This window comes from Aethalodelphis obliquidens, unplaced genomic scaffold (assembly GCF_003676395.1).
Source record: "Aethalodelphis obliquidens isolate GAN/ISIS:26980383/991018 unplaced genomic scaffold, ASM367639v1 scaffold7, whole genome shotgun sequence".
Lineage (NCBI taxonomy): Eukaryota > Metazoa > Chordata > Mammalia > Artiodactyla > Delphinidae > Aethalodelphis > Aethalodelphis obliquidens.
The window spans coordinates 31,479,136-31,499,798 of NW_020837951.1; the positions used below are offsets into that span (position 1 = coordinate 31,479,136).

The 20,663-nt window shown below is 39.0% G+C and overlaps 1 protein-coding gene across 4 annotated transcripts in view; it reads right to left on the minus strand.

Moving 5' to 3' along the window:
- Positions 1-20,663, minus strand: part of INVS (inversin) — a 145,280-nt gene that overhangs the window by 37,644 nt on the left and 86,973 nt on the right. For 3 of the 4 annotated variants that reach the window (XM_027105365.1, XM_027105362.1, XM_027105364.1), the window contains 4 exons: positions 19,566-19,721; positions 18,600-18,829; positions 14,688-14,794; positions 5,725-5,937 (listed from right to left, as the gene is read on the minus strand). In XM_027105365.1, the coding sequence (XP_026961166.1) occupies positions 5,725-5,937; positions 14,688-14,794; positions 18,600-18,829; positions 19,566-19,721 (706 nt within the window). The remainder of the gene's footprint in view (positions 1-5,724; positions 5,938-14,687; positions 14,795-18,599; positions 18,830-19,565; positions 19,722-20,663) is intronic. The other variant, XM_027105363.1, reaches the window with a different exon arrangement.

Genomic DNA, 20,663 nt, shown 5'->3' on the forward strand with positions numbered 1-20,663 from the left:
TTCCCCTGAACCAAGCAATGGTAGGAGCCCTGGCTTTGGGTAAGACTGAGATTCATGTGCCAACTCTCCCTTACTAGCTGTGTGATTTCAGGCAAGTTAATCTCTCTGTGTTATTTTCCCCTGCATGAAATGGGTTTAAGGATAGTTGCCCTGTCTACTTCATTGGGTTTTGTACAAATTTAATGTACAAGAATTCTGTAAGCTATAAAGCACTATATTAATATAAGTAATCATTATTACTTTTATTAACAGGTAAAGCTGTTAAGCTGCAAATGCATCTGGTTAGAAGTGAAGAAACCTGGGTGTGGCACGAGTGCCTCGCCATCTAAGAGTTACAGGGCTGGGCCTATTGATATTTTCAGAAAATGCTCATTGTTGATACCACACAAGTCCTTTTTCTGTAGAAGCTATTTTAACCACATCTCTCAAGCCTCTCTTAGGTCTTGTATTCATGGCAAATAGCAACTTGAATGCTCATGGAATGGGAAAGAGCCTGCTTATTACTACAATGTCTGATAGAATTAATTTCTTGGCAAAACTGGGCAAATACAACTCTCTGGGGAAGCCACATAGTGGGGTCTAATGTTCAAGTATATGCAGTGATAAACCTTATTGCTCTTAGGTTTCTTTTTAAAATCATAAACCTGTCAAATGGTAATTTGCTCATGATAAGTATGGAGGGAGCTGGAAAACCAAATGCACAAATACAAGTGCCAGTGTGTGTTATGAGGATAAATGGTACATAAATGTGTTTGCTGCCTGAGTAAGGCAAACAAGTTACAGTGATTGGTCCACTTACAGAGATTGAAGGAGATCTCAGAGAGGACCTGGTCCAACCCTTCCATTTGACAGAGGGGGAAACTAAGGCCCAGAATGATGAACGACTTAGGTAAGGTCTTAGACCCACTGTAGGAGCAGTTACTGAACACATATTATTAAATGCTTGCTATATATCAAGGGCTCTAAGGCACTAGAAGTATGGAGGTACATAATATAATCCCTGCTCTCCAGGAATTGACAATCTAATAGGGAATCAGACCCATACCTCCTGCAGATAGTGAGTTCTAGATGTGAGGCATGCTGAAATAGAGATATCTACCCAGAGCTAAGGGACGATATGGGAGACTAATTAAACTAGAAGAGAAAAAAAGGCTACATAGAAATAATGTCAAAATGAGAAAGGAGGGATGTGAGAATAGGTTATTTCAGGCAGATGGGAGGGCACAGCTCTCATAGAATCTTTGACTCTGAAGAGATCTGAGAGACCAGCTCTTCATATACTTTTTAAAATTCCCTATATATTATCCTAGAGAGATGACAATTCAGTTTCTGCTGGAACATTTCCAGTGAGAGAAAACTGATTACCTCACCAGGCAGAAAAGGTTTAGCTCTAACCTTTTCAGGTGGTATTGCATTGTATGTGGGGGTCTGTCAGATTCTATCTCTTCATTGTCGCTGAATAACAGGCTTAGTAATACTTGGTCTTTGACTTCCTCTCGAGGGAATGAGAAAATGTCACGCATTTTAGGACCTTTGACTTACAGAATGTTAGAGCTGGCAGGAACCTCAGATATCATTTAGTGCGATTTAAAAAAAAATTCTTTCTATGATTCACGAACCCTCTTAGAGAACGTAATAAAAATCCAAAGATCCGCCCCCCCCCACCAAATGCACATATGCTTATGACACACAAAATACTGCCTACAGTTTCAGGGCACTCATGGAGCCCCAAAGCTTGTCCTGGACTAAGAAATCTTTTCATTTTACTGATGAGAAACTGAGGCTCAGAGAAGTGGAATGGTATGGAGTAGAATCATGGAAGTGATTCCCCATGGATCAGACCACTGGATGAGCAGAAGATTCAGACCTATGGGTCAACCCTGAAGAAAGTCATTGACAAACTGAACATGTCTGGGGAGCTGGCTGCAAGGGGATCTATTACAAAGTGAGAAGGAGAGCTGGGGTACGAGTGTGAGTATCATGAGCACCTTCTTTAATTATCTGGAAGTTGGTTTATAGAAAAGGATTTAGACCTTTCTCTTTTGCTTCAAAGGGTAGCTCAGGATCAAAAGGTAGAAAAGAACTTCTGCCAGACAGAACTGCCCACTAATGAAATGTGCTGCCTGAGGGGCACAGAACTTGTCACTTGACTTTCTGAGGACACAGCGCAACTTCCCATGCAAGGGACTTTGGCATTACAAGAGTTTGAAGTGGGTGACCCAAACTGGACTTGATTCTGTAACTAACTCTAAGGGTCATACTCAGTCTCATGCACTAGTCAGAAGGAAGCTCAGGTCTCCCGAGAGCGTGGTGGTAAGTCAGGAAGTGGTGGAAGTTCAGGATGGCTGAGGCCTCGAGTGTGAGGGGTGGGAGGGTGGAACTAATGGAGAGAAATGAGACTCGGAGATATAAGCGGAAGTCAAATGTTGAAGGGTCTGATGTAGTATCACGGATGGTATTCAAGAATGACGGCCTCTATAGAGCAGTGGGACAGAAGAACTGAAGCAAAGGACATTTCAGAAAGAGGAATTAGCAGAATCAGTGGCAGCAGCACTGGTAGGGAAATCAGGAGGCCAGGGGAGACAGGTTGTGATGAGTTGTAGGTTTCACACAGTGAGCCTGAAGTGACAGTGACAACAGGACATGCAAATGGAAATGTCCAATGATCTGACATACTGGCAAGTAACAAGTGGAAATGCCTGGTAGGCAACGGATGATTTGGGATTAGAGTTCCAGGAGCTCAAGATGTGAGAGAGATGAAGGGGTTATCTACAGAGATGAAGTAATTTAAGTTTTCAGAGTAGATATATTTTCAATGAAAAAAGTACAGCATGAATAGAAGTCTGAGGAGTTAGCCTGCAGTGCTGACCTCAGTGTGGAAATGGTAATGATTAAGAAGATGTGAGAAGGGAGAGTTCAGGGACTTAGAGGAGATCTGAGACTAGACAGTGAAATAAAAACCTGGGAAAAAGGAAGCTTCAAGGAATAAGAGTGATCAACATAAACACAGTCTTATTTTCATGTGCATTCAACTCTGTGCTTTGGCAGGGAAACTACAGTAATGTGCATTTTGGCAACCTCATAGGAGGTGCAGTATGAGTTGTAAAGTGCTTTTAAATGGATTATAGGTATTTCCTAAATAGTACTTTCTAAAAAAAAATGACTTAGAAAATATGACTAAAACTTCTCTCTCTCCCAATTTCTCTACCAGTAAAATAGTAATCCCTTTAAGTTTAATCAGTTTCTTGACATCCTTACTTTAAGGAAGGTGATTTCTGCCATCGTAACGTGAGAAATAGGGAAAGGTACGTTGAGGCAACATGATGTGCCTGGGCCAATGAGGCAGCAGCAGCAAAGACTGAATTGAACATTCTGATTTCTGTTTCTTAAAACCAAATCTAAAACCAAAATTAAACACCGACTCAGATTTTCATAAATAACTTCTGAGAAATAAAATTAATACAACTTAAATCAGTTACTTCTCCATTTAAATATTTCTCTTGGAGATCTATGCTACAATGTCTGTAGGAGGTGATGGTTAGGAAGTGTAAGAAACTTGTTCACTCCCAATAATGAGGACCAATAAAGGAAAGACTGTGACTGAGAAAAAGTACAGGAGGTTTTGAGTTTCGGTAATTTCAATGATTATCACAGTAAGCACAGCTACCATTTAAAAGTGTTTTTAAAAATCAATTTCAGAAACTAAGAATTAAGAACGAAGAGGGCCTATCTTTCACAACACTGAAACGAATCAGGATAACAACTAAAAGGGTAGAAGGTGGGGGTTAGACTACAAAGATGTCTCCTAAATCTCCTTGTCGGTTCAAACCCTCTGGGCTTGGAGTTACAAAAGGCCATGTTAGGGAAAAAATACTGCAAGCCAATACTCTTTTTAAGCATGGCATTTATTTGAAACCCCTTCCTCCATACAGCTCTCCTGATAAATGTATTTTCAGTTCCCAGCGTACACTGACTTGGAACTCTTGGCCCCAGGCATACAGCCTCTGGGCAGCATCACTGGAAAAGGAGAGGAAGAGGAGGCTTAGGTCACTAACAACGAAGACAGGGGTTTCCACTGAGCTGGAGGGTGCCTAAAATCAGCTAGTCTAATTTGTCATGTTTTACAGATAGAGAAACTGAGGACCAGAGAGAGAAATGCTGTGTTCAGTTCATCTTAAGTAAATATCAGATGCTGGATTTGAACGCAGGTCTCCTTTTCACTCAACCACAATCCTTCTATTCCACTGGAAAGGGAGTTTGGGGTGGGGGAGAACTCTGGGGCCCCTCTCTCCAGTAACAAAGTGGAATGTGTCTGGATCAATACACTCCTTTTTGGGAACATAGAAAGTCAGCTATGGTGGCTTTGTAGAGCCCCACCTCATATTCAGGTAGATATGACTTCAAATTCGGAAAGTGGATCCTCACACATTAAACTTGAGATTATAGACACATCGGTAGTCGGAAATACAATATTCCTTCCCTTGCAGAGAATGTCTACTTGCAACTCAGGATAATCTGTCACATGCATTACCCACTTACAGTTGTCACTCACATGCAGAGAACTTTTATGAGAAGGCTGCAAAAGAGGCAGGTAGAGGCTTTAGGTTAATGCTGGATTCTTTGGTAAAAGTGAAAAGAGCCTTGTTATGAGAAGAGTGCAAAATAATACTTCCCAAGATATCAACTATTTCAGAGTCGCAGAAAATGATGTGTTCCTGTCAATCTTGTCTTGAAGATTGACAAGATGGTTAGCATTCCAGCTCATAGTGGTATTCAACTTCTTACTAACATAGTTTATCTTGCCTTTTATTATTATTTTTAACTGTTATTTATTACACTTATGCTTCCTCCTTGTGGGCAAGATATGGCAGGATTCAAGAATTGGAAGGACTTAAGATTTGGAAACATTCAAGATACAGCCAGGAAGTTATCCCTCAAGAATCTGCCTGTCATCCGTATCTTTCTCATCAGAGGTTTCGGTATTACACCTGCTAACGCAATGCTCTCTTGCTATTTAAAATACCCAAAACAAGTATCAAAGAAAAGGCAAACCAAGGCATAATCTAGAATCAATTACTTATGGCAAAATAATCACAATGTATAATAGGCAAAGATGACTATTTTGCATATTATATATCATTATCCAAAAAAGTGTGAGGTCCTCGAAGCAAGTACTATTTTCTCCTTAGGCTCAAGCCAAGAGTTTTGTATGTGTAGTAAGAATTCAATCAATATTTCTTGAATAAATTACATTACCTAGTACAGATTTGTTAAGGAATAGGTGGGGGAAAGCAAGTTATTTATGCAAGTTGGTTGCTTCAATCAAATCAAAACTAGACTTAGTCTAGCAAAAGTAGGCTAGATATTGGCATAAGTTTCTTGTGGAAAGGTAGGAAAGGTGAGAGGACAGTTATCCCTTCGTAGCTTACTGCAGGTAGCACCCCCATCCCCCAACTCCTTGCCATGGGTGGGTGATTTGTTCCGGAGTTAGAAGGTCAAGGACTAACCTAGAGGAACAGCCACCAAGTAGAGATTAGGCCGTTATCCTTCCTGTTAGCCTCCTCTGAAGGGCTGGTGAGCAGAAGTGGGAAGGTGACATGGGCACAAGGATCACAGTGATCTCAGATTCCCTCCTGATTCTCTCTCCTGGCCACTCCCACCACAGTGCCCCATTCCATGTTGACTCTGAGTTGTGAGAACACAGTCTCTAGATCTCATACTTACTTGGCAGCAGCATCTTTTCTCAACTGTTCATGCTTCATGAGGAGATTTTTCCGGTCTCGGAAAGCTTTTCTGACCTTGTACCCTTTGTAGACAGCCTGGATTTTGAAGGCAGCGATGTCCTGTATGGCTGCGATGGACAGGGCGCCGTGCTCCAACATGAACTGGATCACTTCATGGCGCTCACCAAGCAAAGCGTAATCGAGGGGAGTGTACCTGAAGCAGGGAGATTTTTTTTTAAGTGTCAGAATGTAGTTCAGGGCACAGTTAAACTGGCAACATTACGCAGCAGAAGGAAAACTCATTCTAAGATGTGGAAAAGTTCCTCAGGCAAAGCTATCTTCTGTAGTCCAGGACTGTTCCTTTCTTCTCTGATGCACACAAAACAAGGGTGAAGCTGGGGTCACTTTAATCTAATGATCAGCTTAGCAAAGATCAGAAAGTTTAATAACACACTCTGCTGGCGAGGGTGGAGGGAGACAGGCTTTCCGTATGCTACCTTAATCTTTGGGGAGACACTCTGGCATGATATACAGGAATTATATGGTGCTGCTGACCATGTCTATTCCTCAGTTTTGCTAACTTGCTCACAAATCAGAACACATGATCACTTTTCTTCTTCCCCATGTTCCAAGTAATTCCTTGCTCCTATCTGAAGAAAGCACTGCAAATAATATTCTGTGAGATTCATAAGTTTGAGCCCATGATCACTGATAGTTAATGCTTATGAAATGAAAACTATACCTCCAAATGGAGAGATTTAGTCTATGATAAAGATGGCCCTTTAAATCACCACAGTAAGGATGGGTTATTAAATAGAGTCAGGACAACTGGGCAAGCATCTGGAAAAAAAAAGATTCTTACATCACATTTCACTCCAAAATGGATGAAGCAGAGACTTAAATATTAAAAAAAAAAAAGAAACCATGAAAGTACTAGAAGAAATCATGGAAGATTTTTAAAAATATTGGAGTGAAAAGTTTTTTCCAAAAAAAGATACAAAAATTCAGAAACCTTAAGATTGATAAATCCAACTACATAAAAATAACAAATATTTATAAGGCAAAAATACCAAACAAAGATAAAAGTTCTTCAAACAGGAGATACTAGTGGCTCCTAACATATAAAAATATATTCAACCTCACTCATTTAAGAGAAATACAAATTAAGACCAACATGAGTGAGCACTTTAATCTAATGATCAGCTTAGCAAAGATCAGAAAGTTTAATAACACACTCTGCTGGCGAGGGTGGAGGGAGACAGGCTTTCCGTATGCTACCTTAATCTTTGGGGAGACACTTTGGCACGATATACAGGAATTATTCATGATCTGCCCTTGACGTAGCCATTTCACTGACATGCATTCATCCTATAGATATGCTCTCCTGTGTGGAACGCTGTATGTATGAGGATATTCATAGAAGCACAGAAACAACCTCAATTCCATCAACAGAGGACTGGTTAAATAAAGTACAGGCCATCCATGTAATAAAGTCATCTGCATAACGCGGCCACTATTGTGGTATATGCATATATAAGGAACAATTTCCAGGATGACTTGTTCAAGGAAGGAAAAGAGAAAAAAGTAAGAGACAGAGCAGTATTATGGTGTGCTCCACTGATATAAAAAGAACACATCCCTGTGTGCTCATCTATGTAAAATATATCTCTAGAAGTTTCCCAAGAAACTGGTGACAGTGATGCCTCTGGGAAGGAAGCTAGTTGCCTCAGAGATAGGGGTAAGTGGGACACTTAGTTTTACTAAATGCCCTTAAATTTTGTACAATGTGCATACCTTTTTGATAAATATATTATTTAGAAAAGATGGGTATTAGTGTCATATAGTTATGTATTTGAATCTCAACTGACTACTTTCTAGATGTGTGATTTTAGGAAGATTCCTTTAAAAAATATATCTTCTCTTGGGACTTCTCTGGTGGTGCAGTGGTTAAGAATCTGTCTGTCAACGCAGGGGACACGGATTCGAGCCCTGGTCTGGGAAGGCCCCACATGCTGCGGAGCAACTAAGCCCATGCGCCACAACTACTGAGCCCGCGCTCTAGAGCCCACGAGCCACAACTACTGAGCCCGCGTGCCACAACTACTGAAGCCCGTGCACCTAGAGCCCATGCTTCGCAACAAGAGAAGCCACTGCAATGAGAAGCCCGCTTACTGCAACAGAGAGTAGCCCCTGATCACTGCAACTAGAGAAAGCCCACGTGCAGCAATGAAGACCAAATGCAGCAAAAAAAGAAAAAAAAAATCTTCTCTACTTTTGGAAATATAAACCAAATTGGATAAATACACAGAAGAAAATAAGTCATCTATACTCCCACACTCAGAATTAGCCACTGTTAATATCTTTGCAAGTATGCTTTCCCTTTTTAAATAAAAATGATTACTTTGTAAAAATGACACATAGTTTAAGAATTCAAACAATGCAGAAAGTACAAAAATTTGAAGTAAACACCCCAAATTCTACCATCCAACAATGGTAATGATGGTTGTCACTTCCTAGCCAACTTACTTGGTGCTTCTAAGCCCCGCTTTTCCTAATCACAGACTTGGCATGAAGAGAGAATGAAATAATCAATGTGAGGAAGATAGCAGTGCGCCTGGCAAGAAGGAAGCAGTTCATAAAAGTCAGCTGTGATTGTTGATATTACAGGACATACACTGCAGCACAGTTGGTGATAGCACAGTCACTTATCACGAATATTATTTGCATAGGACTGAAACCAGAACTTATGACTACTGAAAAACCACCTGATCGGATCCCTCTGTGGGACTGTTGCTGAGTTAGTGGGTCAGAGGTGTTGGGAGGAAATAATCAGTTGATTGATGAGATGGAAAAATGATGATTATATGGATGCATGATTAGACACAGAAAATCATCCAATGATTACAGAAAAGAAACTTGCTCTTCAAAACTCACCTAACAGTCACAGGAAGATATAAAAGGGAGAGGTTTTCAGTAAAAGCAAAGGGTGATTTGATCACTTTAGTAAGGAAAATATAAGATCAGAAGGAAGTCCTAAATGCTAAAATTAAGGAACCCCCATTTTAGGACAGCTTGATCTGCCACTACTGTTCAGAAACCAGAAGGCCATAAAGTAGAGGTGCCTATATAAACTTTAAAACATTATTTATACGTAAGTAGCATTTTGTAAATTCAGAAAAACTTTCACAAATTTCACTATATATTCTATTAATAAAATGCCTTTCAGGGGCTTCCCTGGTGGCGGCGGTGGATAAGAATCTGCCTGCCGATGCAGGGGACACAGGTACGATCCCTGGTCTGGGAAGTTCCCACATGCCGCGGAGCAACTAAGCCTGTGTGCCACAACTAGTGAGCCTGTGCGCCACAACTACTGAAGCCCGCGTGCCTACAGCCCATGCTCCGCAACAAGAGAAGACACTGCAGTGAGAAGCCCACTCACCGTAATGAGGAGTAGCCCCCGCTCGCTGCAACTAGAGAAAGCCGGTGGGCGGCAACAAAGACCCCACACAGCCAAAAAAAAATGCCTTTCATGACTGTACTTTCCCCAACAGAAAAAATCATCAGAGTCATAGTACCACACAAGAGTAGAGCTGAACTGAATTTTAGAGGTTTAGTTTAACACCTTCATTTCATAAATGAATAAACAGACTCAGAAAGATTAAGCAACTTACTGAAGGTCAAGTTACTAGTTACCTGCAAAATCTAGATGAGGACTAAAATCATATGACTCCCTGTTCAGTAATCCTTCCATAATTCATCTATCAATTATTGAAAATATATGTCTCCTATAGAATGAAACTGCTTCTAAATCAACATGCAAATAACATATGTATTTTTAGTAAGCTTGATCATTTTTTCTATAATTACTAATATATAGTATCTTTCACATAGTATACAAATAGTATTATCAAAATATGGCTTATGAAAATGAGGCCCAAATTATGCATTTACTTACAAATAAGACAAAAAGAAATGACATGGGCATAATATACCCTAAAGAATGCTGAACTGGAAGTCAGCAGACCCCTGGGCATTCTCTTCACTTCTCTTCACTTCTATTTCCTCATCTGTAAAAGGTGAAATGAAGGGGAGAAGAAGAACTAGATCTCTCAGGCTGCTTGTGGATAGAAAGTTGCATTTCAAATATGTTAAATATTTTTATTACAAAAAAATTATATTTTTATTATGAGAAAATTCAAGCATAAACAAAAGAGAATAGCATAATAATGCCTTATATTCTCATTACCCAAATTTAATAATTAGCAAAACTTTTGCCGTATTTGCTTCATCTATTCCCTTCCTTTTTATTTTTGCTCAAGTATTTTAAAGCAAATTCCAGGGGAATTCCCTGGCGGACATGGCGGTTTCACTGCCAGATCCTGCAAGCCGAGCAGCGGCACGGCAAATAAATAAATAAACAAACAAATAAAGCAAATCCCAGAGCTCCTATCATTTAATCTCTCTGCATTTTAGATTCATCTATAAATAATGTGAACATAACCACAATGTCCTTGTATTAACAAAATTAACAGGAATTCCTTAGTAAGATCTAATGCCCACTCTAAATACATGTTCTCCTGATTTTCTCAAAAATGTCTTTTTGTTTTTTAACAATTGGTTTATTCAAATTACAATTCTCAGTCAATTTTTGATTCAGGGAGACACAATCCAAATATCTAGCAAGGTTTAAGATTGACACCTGTACCTAGTGTTTAAGCAACTGACCATATTGTGATTATTACTATTGAATTTTTCTTCATCCCAAACTCAATTTAGAAACATTCTAGTGTTGTGAATACTCCCATCTATGTCAGAGTATGGCTGTCAGATAGTTATTGACTGAAAATCAGCAGTGATTGGCAAAAATTATATCTATACAGTGCACATCAAGTGGTTTGTGTCAATGCACGTGAAGTAAAAATTAGCACTACATTGATGGTAACCAGTCAAGAAACAATGTAGATAAAGACAAGCGACAAGATTCAACTGGACTTGCCATGTGGGAATGGTCTGATGGAATAAGTAGAATGCCTACACTGGAATGTCAATAAATATAAAAGGCAGTGCCAAGTGCCGACATGTGTACATCAAGGTGCGTGGCTGATGAAACATTAAAGGAGATAGGGATATTGCCACTGTCTCTTTTTACCTGTAGACTGGCAAGTACACTTAGGAGACTCTTTCTTTTGGTCTTTTGGTCTGTAATTAAACGTATGTTTACTCCAGCAGGCAGTAAGCACCTTAATTCACATGCTTACTTAGGTCTGAAATTTAAGGGTTAGCATATAAATGGAAATTGAATTACAAAATATTACTTTTTTTATTGTTTCCTAAAAAAATAGCAGTCAGGCAGTAAACACTGTTATAGAATACATCCTTATCTTTCCCTTTTGTTTTTTCAGGGTTTCAAAGGGAGAAACCTTCAGCACCTTCACATATCTGTTTTTGTTTTTGTTTTTTTTAGTTTTTAAAGGAATCTCCATACAGTTCTCCACAGTGGCTGCACCAATTTACATTCCCACCAACAGTGAAGGAGGGTTCCCTTTTCTCCACACCCTCTCCAGCACTTAATAACTTTTTAAGGATGGCCATTCTGACCAGTGTGAGGTTATACCTCATTGTAGTATTTTTTTTTCCCCCCCGGTATGCGCGCCTCTCACTGTTGTGGCCTCTCCCGTTGAGGAGCACAGGCTCCGGACACGCAGGCTCAGCGGCCATGGCTCACGGGCCCAGCCGCTCCGCGGCATGTGGGATCTTCCCGGACCGGGCACGAACACGTGTCCCCTGCATCGTCAGGCGGACTCTCAACCACTGCGCCACCAGGGAAGCCCCACATATCTGTTTTAATGTCAAAACCTCAGCCTTGAGGACTTCACTTGGCTTTCCAGTTTCCTTAAGTGTTCAAATACCTAAATCTTCAAGTCTTTTTTTGTTTTGCAATTGTCAGTTGACTATAATAGAGACAGTGAGTTCTTTATATAATCGTTACCAAGTCCAAGCTTGCTCTGCTCACCGCACGACAGGCCAGTGAATCGGAGACGAGGTGTTGAGGCAAGGAATACTTTATTTGGAAAGCCGGCAGACCAAGATGGCAGACTAGTGTCTCTGAAAAACCATCTTATCTGGGTCTGGATGCCAGTTTCTTTTACAGAATCAGAGAGGAAGAGGCAGTGAGGAAGTAAAATAAAAGGGCAACCAGTCTTGCAAAACATCTGGAATGGCCAGCCTCAGTGAGGGGATGTGTTGGTTTCCTTTTTCTTGCAGCCATTCACAGGTGGGCAGCGTTCCCTGAGGCAGGCCATTATGTATGATTATAGTAACAAAAGGAACGAAAAGCTAAGGTTAAAGTCAAAGACACTGATCCAATGTGGAGTCCGATTTAGCTCTTCCCTGTTACTTATCACTCCCAAAGGAAGGCACACTAATCTGCTTTATCTAAGTCTGCACATGGTCTAAGAATTCCGCATAAGTTTCTAAGGCTGGTATGAAGCAGGGTGATGCTCCTAGGAGCCTGAAAACACTGATTTGACAACTGAACAGTTATTTACTGAGCATCTACTTCATGAAAGGCACTGTGAGCAATACAGAGATGACCACGATCTTCAGGAGCTCTCCATTAATAGGGAAGACAGATTACATACAATCATAACATAATGTGAAATGTGCCAAATGCTGTAAAGGTTCACAGTGTAGGGAGAACAGAGTTTGGGACACATGACTGTGGGGCAGAACAATCTTAGACGAGACTGTATTTGAACAGGGGAATGACATGATTAACAATTATATTAGCGATATGATTTAGAAAGGCTACTTTGGAAGGTGACGAATTGAAGGAGGGAAAGATCAAAGGAAGGAAAACAAGTAAGGCATTGCGATAATCCCAGAAAGAGTCAAAGAGGGCAAGATCTAGACAATGGTGCTGGTAATGAAGTGGAGATGACAGTGTGAACCAAGGAGGGGCGCTGAGTCTGAAATAGAGATTGAGAACTTACCAGCACCCAAGTGAGTGCGGAAGCCTCGGTGGTTGGTCAGGTCCCCAAAGGAGATAGGCTGAGAGAAGAGATACAGTCCTTGAAGACTGTTTATATTTAAAAAATAAAAAATGGAACAGAAGCCAAAGAAATGGAGAAGGCGCATGATTAGAAGAGAACTGGGGGACTTCCCTGGTCGTGCAGTGGTTAAGAATCCACCTGCCAATGCAGGGGACACAGGTTCAAGCCCTGGTCCGGGAAGATTCCACATGCTGTGGAGCAACCAAGCCCATGCGCCACAACTACTGAGCCTGCGCTCTAGAGCCTGAGATCCACAACTACTGAGCCCCGTGTGCCACAACTACTGAAGCCCCTGTGCTCTGGGGCCCACGTGCTGCAACTACTGAAGCCCACGCACCTAGAGCCCATGCTCTGCAACAAGAGAAGCCACCGCAATGAGAAGCCCGCGCACCACAACGAAGAGTAGCCCCCATTCGCCACAACTAGAGAAAAGCCCACGCACAGCAACGAAGACCCAAAGCAGCCAAAAATAAATAAATAAATAAATAAATAAATAATAATAAAAGAAGAGAACTGGGGACATTCCCGGGCGTTCCAGTGATTAGGACTCTGTGCTTCTACTGCAGGGTTTGATCCCTGGTTGGGGATCCCGCAAACTGTGAGGCACGGCCAAAATAAAAAAATAAAAAAATAAAATAGAAGAAAATATACTGTCACAGAAGCTTAGAGAAGATATAGGCTCAATAAGGTAAAGAAGAGGAGGCAATAGAAAGGAGATAAAGAAAGGCCAATGAGGGTGGGCAGAGAAGACATCATGAAGACATCATGTGATTTATCAACTAGCAATTTGTCAGTGACCACTCAGACACAGATTTCAGTCTAAATGTGATGATAAAGAAATGCAGGCAGGGAAGACAGTGTGAGAGAAGGCAAAGAAGACAAACTTCAGAAGAAAGAGAACTGGAGAATAACAGATGGAGGTATAACTAATGGGGAAAGGTTCTGAAAGAAGTGGGAAAGATGAAGGCCCCATGTTTCCTCCAAGACAGCAGGCCTAGAGAAACCCTCTTTCCTACAGAGTCTCCCATCTCCTGACAGAAAGAGCTGGTGGTGACCAAGAGTGTGGGGATGGTGTCACTGCAGGGCCATTTTAGTGACAGCATCCATGAACAATGAAAACTAAAGCACAGACCTGGGCTGGGGGGACTCAGGTATGGAAATCTGATTACCATCTTATTCGTTACCTACAAGTTACTAGAATCTTCCTAGATCCAAGACCATCAAGAATATCTCTTGCTTAGACTTCACACTATGTCTAGTCCTTTTTATTGGGCCTGGGTTCTTGGACAACAACTCCAGCCTAAATCTGTGGATCTCATATTATTCAAGAAATCTGTATTTAAATTAAAATCCCAAACTTTCATCTTAGTTTTTCCTTATTTTTTCATGCTGCATGGTGGCACCTCTGTCCATTAACTGATAATATACTCTTCATCAACAGAAACTTCTTGAATATGTAACACATTCCACTGGCCTAACCGAATTCGTAGTCCTGGTGAGTCAGGACTCCCCTGACTTGATGCTACCAGCCGAAAGCCAGAAGCCCTAATTTCTTCATCTGGAAAATGTGAGCTTGCCCTAGGCAATATCTAAAGTTCTGAGTAGCTTGAAAATCCCATGATTCTAGAACATATGTATATGTATAACTGATTTACTTTGTTATAAAGCAGAAACTAACACACCATTGTAAAGCAATTATACTCCAATAAAGATGTAAAAAAAAAAAATCCCATGATTCTAAATCAACACTGCATAGAACTTTTGTTCTTTTCTTCTGGTTCAGGATTTCTTAGTGTAGTGTTTCCTTATGAATATACTTATTTCTGAACCAATATCTAAACTTGAGATTTTTAAAATATGGCAGAAAGGATGTGAGATGAACAACAATATATTCCTTTTATCAATGGCTTACCTCTCTTCATTGTTTTCCATCTGATTAGGGAAAGCAGCAAAGTCTAGCAGTAATTTAATGGCATCAAGGTATCCATTGTTACAGGACCAGTGCAAAGCTGTCCTTCCCTACAAACATAAAGAAAAATCAAGTACATCTGGTGTCAGTATTTTTGGACACATAGTTATTTATGATGACTCAAACATATAAACACTTCTCTCAAACTGCTTAATTACAAAAAGAGAAAATATTAAGTATACAGTGGAAAAAATGGACTGTATCTTAACCAAATGATCAAAATTAATACTATGTTAAGAGGCATCAAATGTCTCCAGAAGTGATACCCTGAGAATTCAATATCACTGATGTAATATTCCAACCCAAAATGTAAAACTTGAATCTAATTATGATGAATCATTAGGCAAACTCAAATTGAGTGAAATTCTATAAAATAAATGGCCTGTATTCTTAAAACATTTCAATGTCATGAAAGATAAAAAAGGCTTGAAGCATTGCTAGAGATAAAAAGGAATACTTCATAGAGTTAAAGGTGTCAAAGAGGAAGATATCACAATCCTAAATCTGTATGCACATAATAGCACAGCTTCTAAATATACAGGATTAAAATTGACAAAATTGAAAGGGGAGATAGTCATATCCATAATCACAGTGGGAGATTTTTAACCCATCTTTACAATAGTTGATAGAACAAATAGATAAAAAAGCAGTAAAGATACAGAAGGCATGAACAATACAATGTAAAATTTGAACTAAGTGATATGTATATAAAACATTGCATCGAACAATGACAAAATTAGTACCCTTTTCAAGTATACATAGAACATTTACCAAAATCAACCAAGTGTGGGGATATGAAGAAAGCCTCAAAAGCTTTTGAAAGATTAAAATAGTTCAGAGTATGTTATTTAACTACAGTAAAATTTAAGCTACAAATCAGTGCGGTAGGTAGAATAAGGAACTCCCTTGCAAAGATGTCTACATCCTAATCTCTGGAATCTGTAACTATATCATATTAAATGGAAAGGGGGAATTAAGGTTGTAGATGGTATTAAGGTTACTAACCAGCTCACTCTGAGTTGGGGAGATTATCCTGGATTATCCAGGTGGGCCCAATATAACCACAAGTGTCCTTATAAGTAAGTGACAGAGAGAGGCAGAAGGTGAATGCCAGAGTGATGTAGCGTGAGCGAGACTCAGCCAGTCACTGCTAGCTGTGAGGAATGCAGCCACAAGCCACAGAATGTGGGCAGCATCTAGAAGTTGGAAAAGTCAAGGAAGCAGATTCTCTCCTAGAGCCTCCAAAGAGAATGAAGTCCTGCCAACACCTTGGTTTTTAGGACATTTTGGACTCTGACTTCCAGAACAGTAAGATAATAAATTTGTGTTGTTCTAAGACACTAAGTTTCTGGTAATTTTTTATAGCAGCAATAGGAAACCAATATAATCAAAAACAAAAAGATAATGAGAAAATGCCCAACGGCCTGGAAATTAAATAATACACTTCTAAATAATCTATGGGTCAAATAATAAATCAAAATGGAAATCAGACAGTGTTTGAGTTGAATGATAGTGATCGTACAATTTATCCAAATTTGTAAGATGGAGCTAAAGCATGCTTAGAATAAGAAACATGCTTAAATACATATACTGAAAAAAATATTGAAAAAAATCAATGATTTAAACTTTCATCAAAAGAATCTTTTAAAAAATATTAAATCAAATCTGATGGAAGCAGATGGCAGGAAATAATAAAGATAAGAGTAAATGCCAATGAAATAGTGAAAAACTTAAAATATAGAAAATTAAAAAAGACTGGAGTCCTTTGAAGAGATGAATAAGCAAGACTGAAATTTTTTAAAAAAAGGAAAAGAGACAACATGTATTACCAATGTATGGAATGAATAAGAGGAAATCATTACAGGTCTTACAGACATAAAATAGAAAACAGAATGTATGATGAGCTTTATGTGAATACATTTGACATTTTTAATAAAATGGATAAATTTCTCAAAAAAAATGCAACTTACCAAAGCTGAACGGAAAATGATTAGAAAATCTGAATTGTCTTTTTAATTATTAATGAAGCTGAATCAGTTATTAACAACATTTGCGCAAAGAAAACCCCTAGACCAGATGACTTCAGCAGGGAATTCTTCCAAACATTTAAAGAAGAATTTAACACAATCTTACACAAATTCTTTAGGAGAATAAGAAAAGAGGGACTACTCCCTAACTCTTTTTATAAGGTCAATGTAACCTTGCTACCAAAACATGACAATGTAAGAAAGGAAAATTATAGGTCAATCTCTCTCATGAACATAAATGCAAAAATATTAGCAAACAAAAATCCATCAATACATATATTTCAAAAATATATCATAAGTAGGACAATGTAATCAATGTAATTCACCACATTAATAGCAAAGAATAGAAAAAATAACATAATCATGTTGATAGATGCAGACACAGTATCTGATGAAAATTAAACAGCTAATTGTGATTTAGAAGAACTCTTAGCAACCAAAAATATAAGAGAATCTATAGCAAACATCACATTCAATGGTGAAATATTTAAAGCTTCCCCTGAGAAGCCAGAATGACTTAAGGATGTCAGCTATCACCAGTTCTATTGCATTGGCGGTCCTAGCTAGTTCAATAAGGCAAGACAAAGAAATGAAAGTCATAAAAATTGGAAAGAAAGAAATAAAAATGTTATTGTTCACAGACAGCATGATTGTTTATTTGGATAGTCCAAAACAATACACATGAAAACTAACAGAAGTGGGAAGTAGCTTACATAAGTAATATACTACTTATGTATGAACTTGTAAAAAAAAATGTAAAAGGTACAACAAAGTATAAAAGATGCATTTCTAATAACATTGGTATAGGGACCATATTTTACACATTTTTCATTATGTTACTTTCACATATAGTAACAATCTTGATAAATACTTATTCAATGAATTAATAGGGAATATATTTTCTGACTTGGAAAACATAATATGCTAGTATTTTTAAAGAGTTAAAGTAAGTAAACTAGCAAAATATGTCAATATTGGCTAAACTGAGAGAAATCAATACACTGCTACATAGCTGAGGGAAGCATAGATTAACCTGTGTGTTTTAATAATTGGTGTGAAAGTATATATCAGAGCCTAGTCACATTCATATACCATTCATTACTTTGATTCAAAAATCTCACTTACATGAAATTATTCTAAGAGAATAACCCAAAAGGAAAAAGTTAAATGCACAAAGATGATTAATGCAACATGTTCTATAAATAATGAAAAAGTATCCAGCAATAGGAAGTTACTGATTTAATTCTAAAGTCTAGGTTACAGGCATAGCTTGGACCTGATTCCCCCGCAATACTCCCACCACTGTTGTCACCTTAGGGTAATTATTTAAGCTCCATGAGCTTCAATTTCCTCCTCTGTAAAACAGGGATGATAATAGTAACTACTTTATAGACTTGCTGTGAGGAGTGAATGAGTTATTTTACAGAAAGCTCTCAGAACTTTGGAATATTAAGCATCCATGATTATGAAAAAAATTATATACCAATTGAAAAAGTACTGGTGATAATTCTGAGGGAGCAAAACAAAATGTGGTTTGTAAAATCATATGATATATATATTTATATACCTATAATCATATGCCATATATATATTTTATAAAAGTTATCAAACCGTTCCCATTCTATATGATGACTTTGTTAAATTATTTATGCATATATAGGCAAGGACTAGAAGAGAACATGGACAAATACAAATCACTTTTAATTAACAGATTTGTGAGTGATCTCTTCACTTGGTAAATTGTTGTCTTCCTTAATTTTAGTTAACGAAGAGGCAATGCTCCAAACACTTTGGAGCAGACAATATAAAAAAGACGTAGAATTTCTACCTCTTTGTCTTGAATGTTAGGGTCTGCGTTATTTTCCATGAGCACGGCCATGCAGTTGATATATCCCCCATATGCAGCGCACTGCAGTGGGGTTCTTCCTGCATAATCCTGCACATTTGGGTTGATCTTATTTTCTATCAATATCTGGCAGACATCAGCATTTCCTCCCAGCGCTGCCCAGTGTAGAAGAGAATGTCCATCTTGGTCGACTAGATCTACCCTTGCTCCACCTGAAAAAGCAAAAATATAATGAAAATGTCTAATACAGAGAACATTTATCAAAAAGAAGTTTAAAAAATATAACAACAGTCCTTTAAACGCTTTACTCTCAGCAAAAAGCTTTCATGTATATCATCTACTTCAGATTTTTACAATAAGCCTGTGAACTGGTCAGGGTAGGACTCCTTCCCCTTTTACATAAAGTGAAACTGAGGATCAGGCAGGTGCAGTGACTTTTTTGCAAATCAAACAGCTACTAACAGGTGGAGCTAGCAGTGAACCTTGAGTTTCCTGATGCCAGGCTCTTCCCTCCATCCTTCTACCCAGGCAGCTCTCTGCCATGTAAAGCTATATTTCAAAGGCGAATGGAGGGGCTTCCCCGGTGGCACAGTGGTTGAGAATCCGCCTGCCAACATAGGGGACTCAGGTTCGAGCCCTGGTCCGGGAAGATCCCACATGCCATGGAGCAACTAAGCCCGTGAGCCACAACTACTGAAGCCTGCGCGCCTAGAGCCCGTGCTCCGCAACAAGAGAAGCCACCGCAATGAGAAGCCCGCACACCGCAACGAAGAGTAGCCCACTCGCTGCAACTAGAGAAAGCCCACATGCAGCAATGAAGACCCAACGCAGCCAAAAATAAGTAAGTAAGTAAATAAATAAATAAAATAAATCTATTAAAAAATAAGGTGAATGCAAGAAATGCTACCTTTTGAGAGTGACTTGTTAGGAGCACTCTTAATAACTAACCTTTGATGAGTGTCTGAATCACATCTTTGTGTCCCATCTCACAGGCTCGGAAAAGTGGAGTATGTTTCATGACATCAGTAGCATCTACTTGAGCATTATTTTCCAATAATAACTTCACGGTGCTGACATGGCCAGAAAGGGCAGCAGCATGTAAAGCTAAAAAGGGAGCGAAAGAAAGTGAAGAGCTTCCAAATAACAGCTTTACCTTTTTATTATACTATGTGTCTTCTTCACTTTTGATTTTCTCATCATTTTGGCTAAATGCAATTTAATCTTCAGGATTCTCTATTTTTTAACTTTAACAGATTTCTATCTTCCTTTCTATTCATATGTATTACTCACACTTTTCCCCTTTCCTTCTACCTTTCTCATCTCACTGTTTTCTTCCTTTCCATCCTGTTGTTCTGAAATGGTCTCCTCAGTTACTAGTTTATTATCTTTTCCTCTCTCTAAGAGAGTAAGAGAACAAAAAAATGACAAAGAGAAATGATTTAAATGATGCAGGCAATTCTGCCCACAAACCCACTCAATTAGTATATGTCCCTGACGGGTTGTGTGACGGGACCGTCAATCTACTGTTCCTTCAGTTGGTTACCTGTGCTATTCCTGCAGTTGGTCTGTGTACCCACATGGTACTGAGAGTATGTGTATCTTACTGCACTGAGTGCATTTTTCATACAACATGACTCCAAATGCAAGTCAGCTATTTCCTCAGGGCGCAATTTCAAAAACAGCAATTCCTTTCAAGATTGGAGAAAAAAGTGAGATGGAATGTAGTCTCCTCTCTGGTAAGGGGTTTGAAAGAGTAATTTTGACTATGTGTGAGTTTCACATTACGCTGATCCCTGCCTACATTATTCCACTCTAGTGCTTATGTCATCACTCTTTAGATTACTCTTGAAATTCTATTTAATTCATCACTCTAAATTCTGAATTTTTCAGGATAACTGTCTAGAGGCCTGGGTCAATTCTTTCTAAGGGTTATGGCTCTATACTGTCTAGGATAATGTTTCTTTCATCAAGTGTGATCCATGGACCAAACCTGGGATGCCTATGAAATGCAGATTCCTGGGGATTTGTTGAGAAGCTATTGCGGAC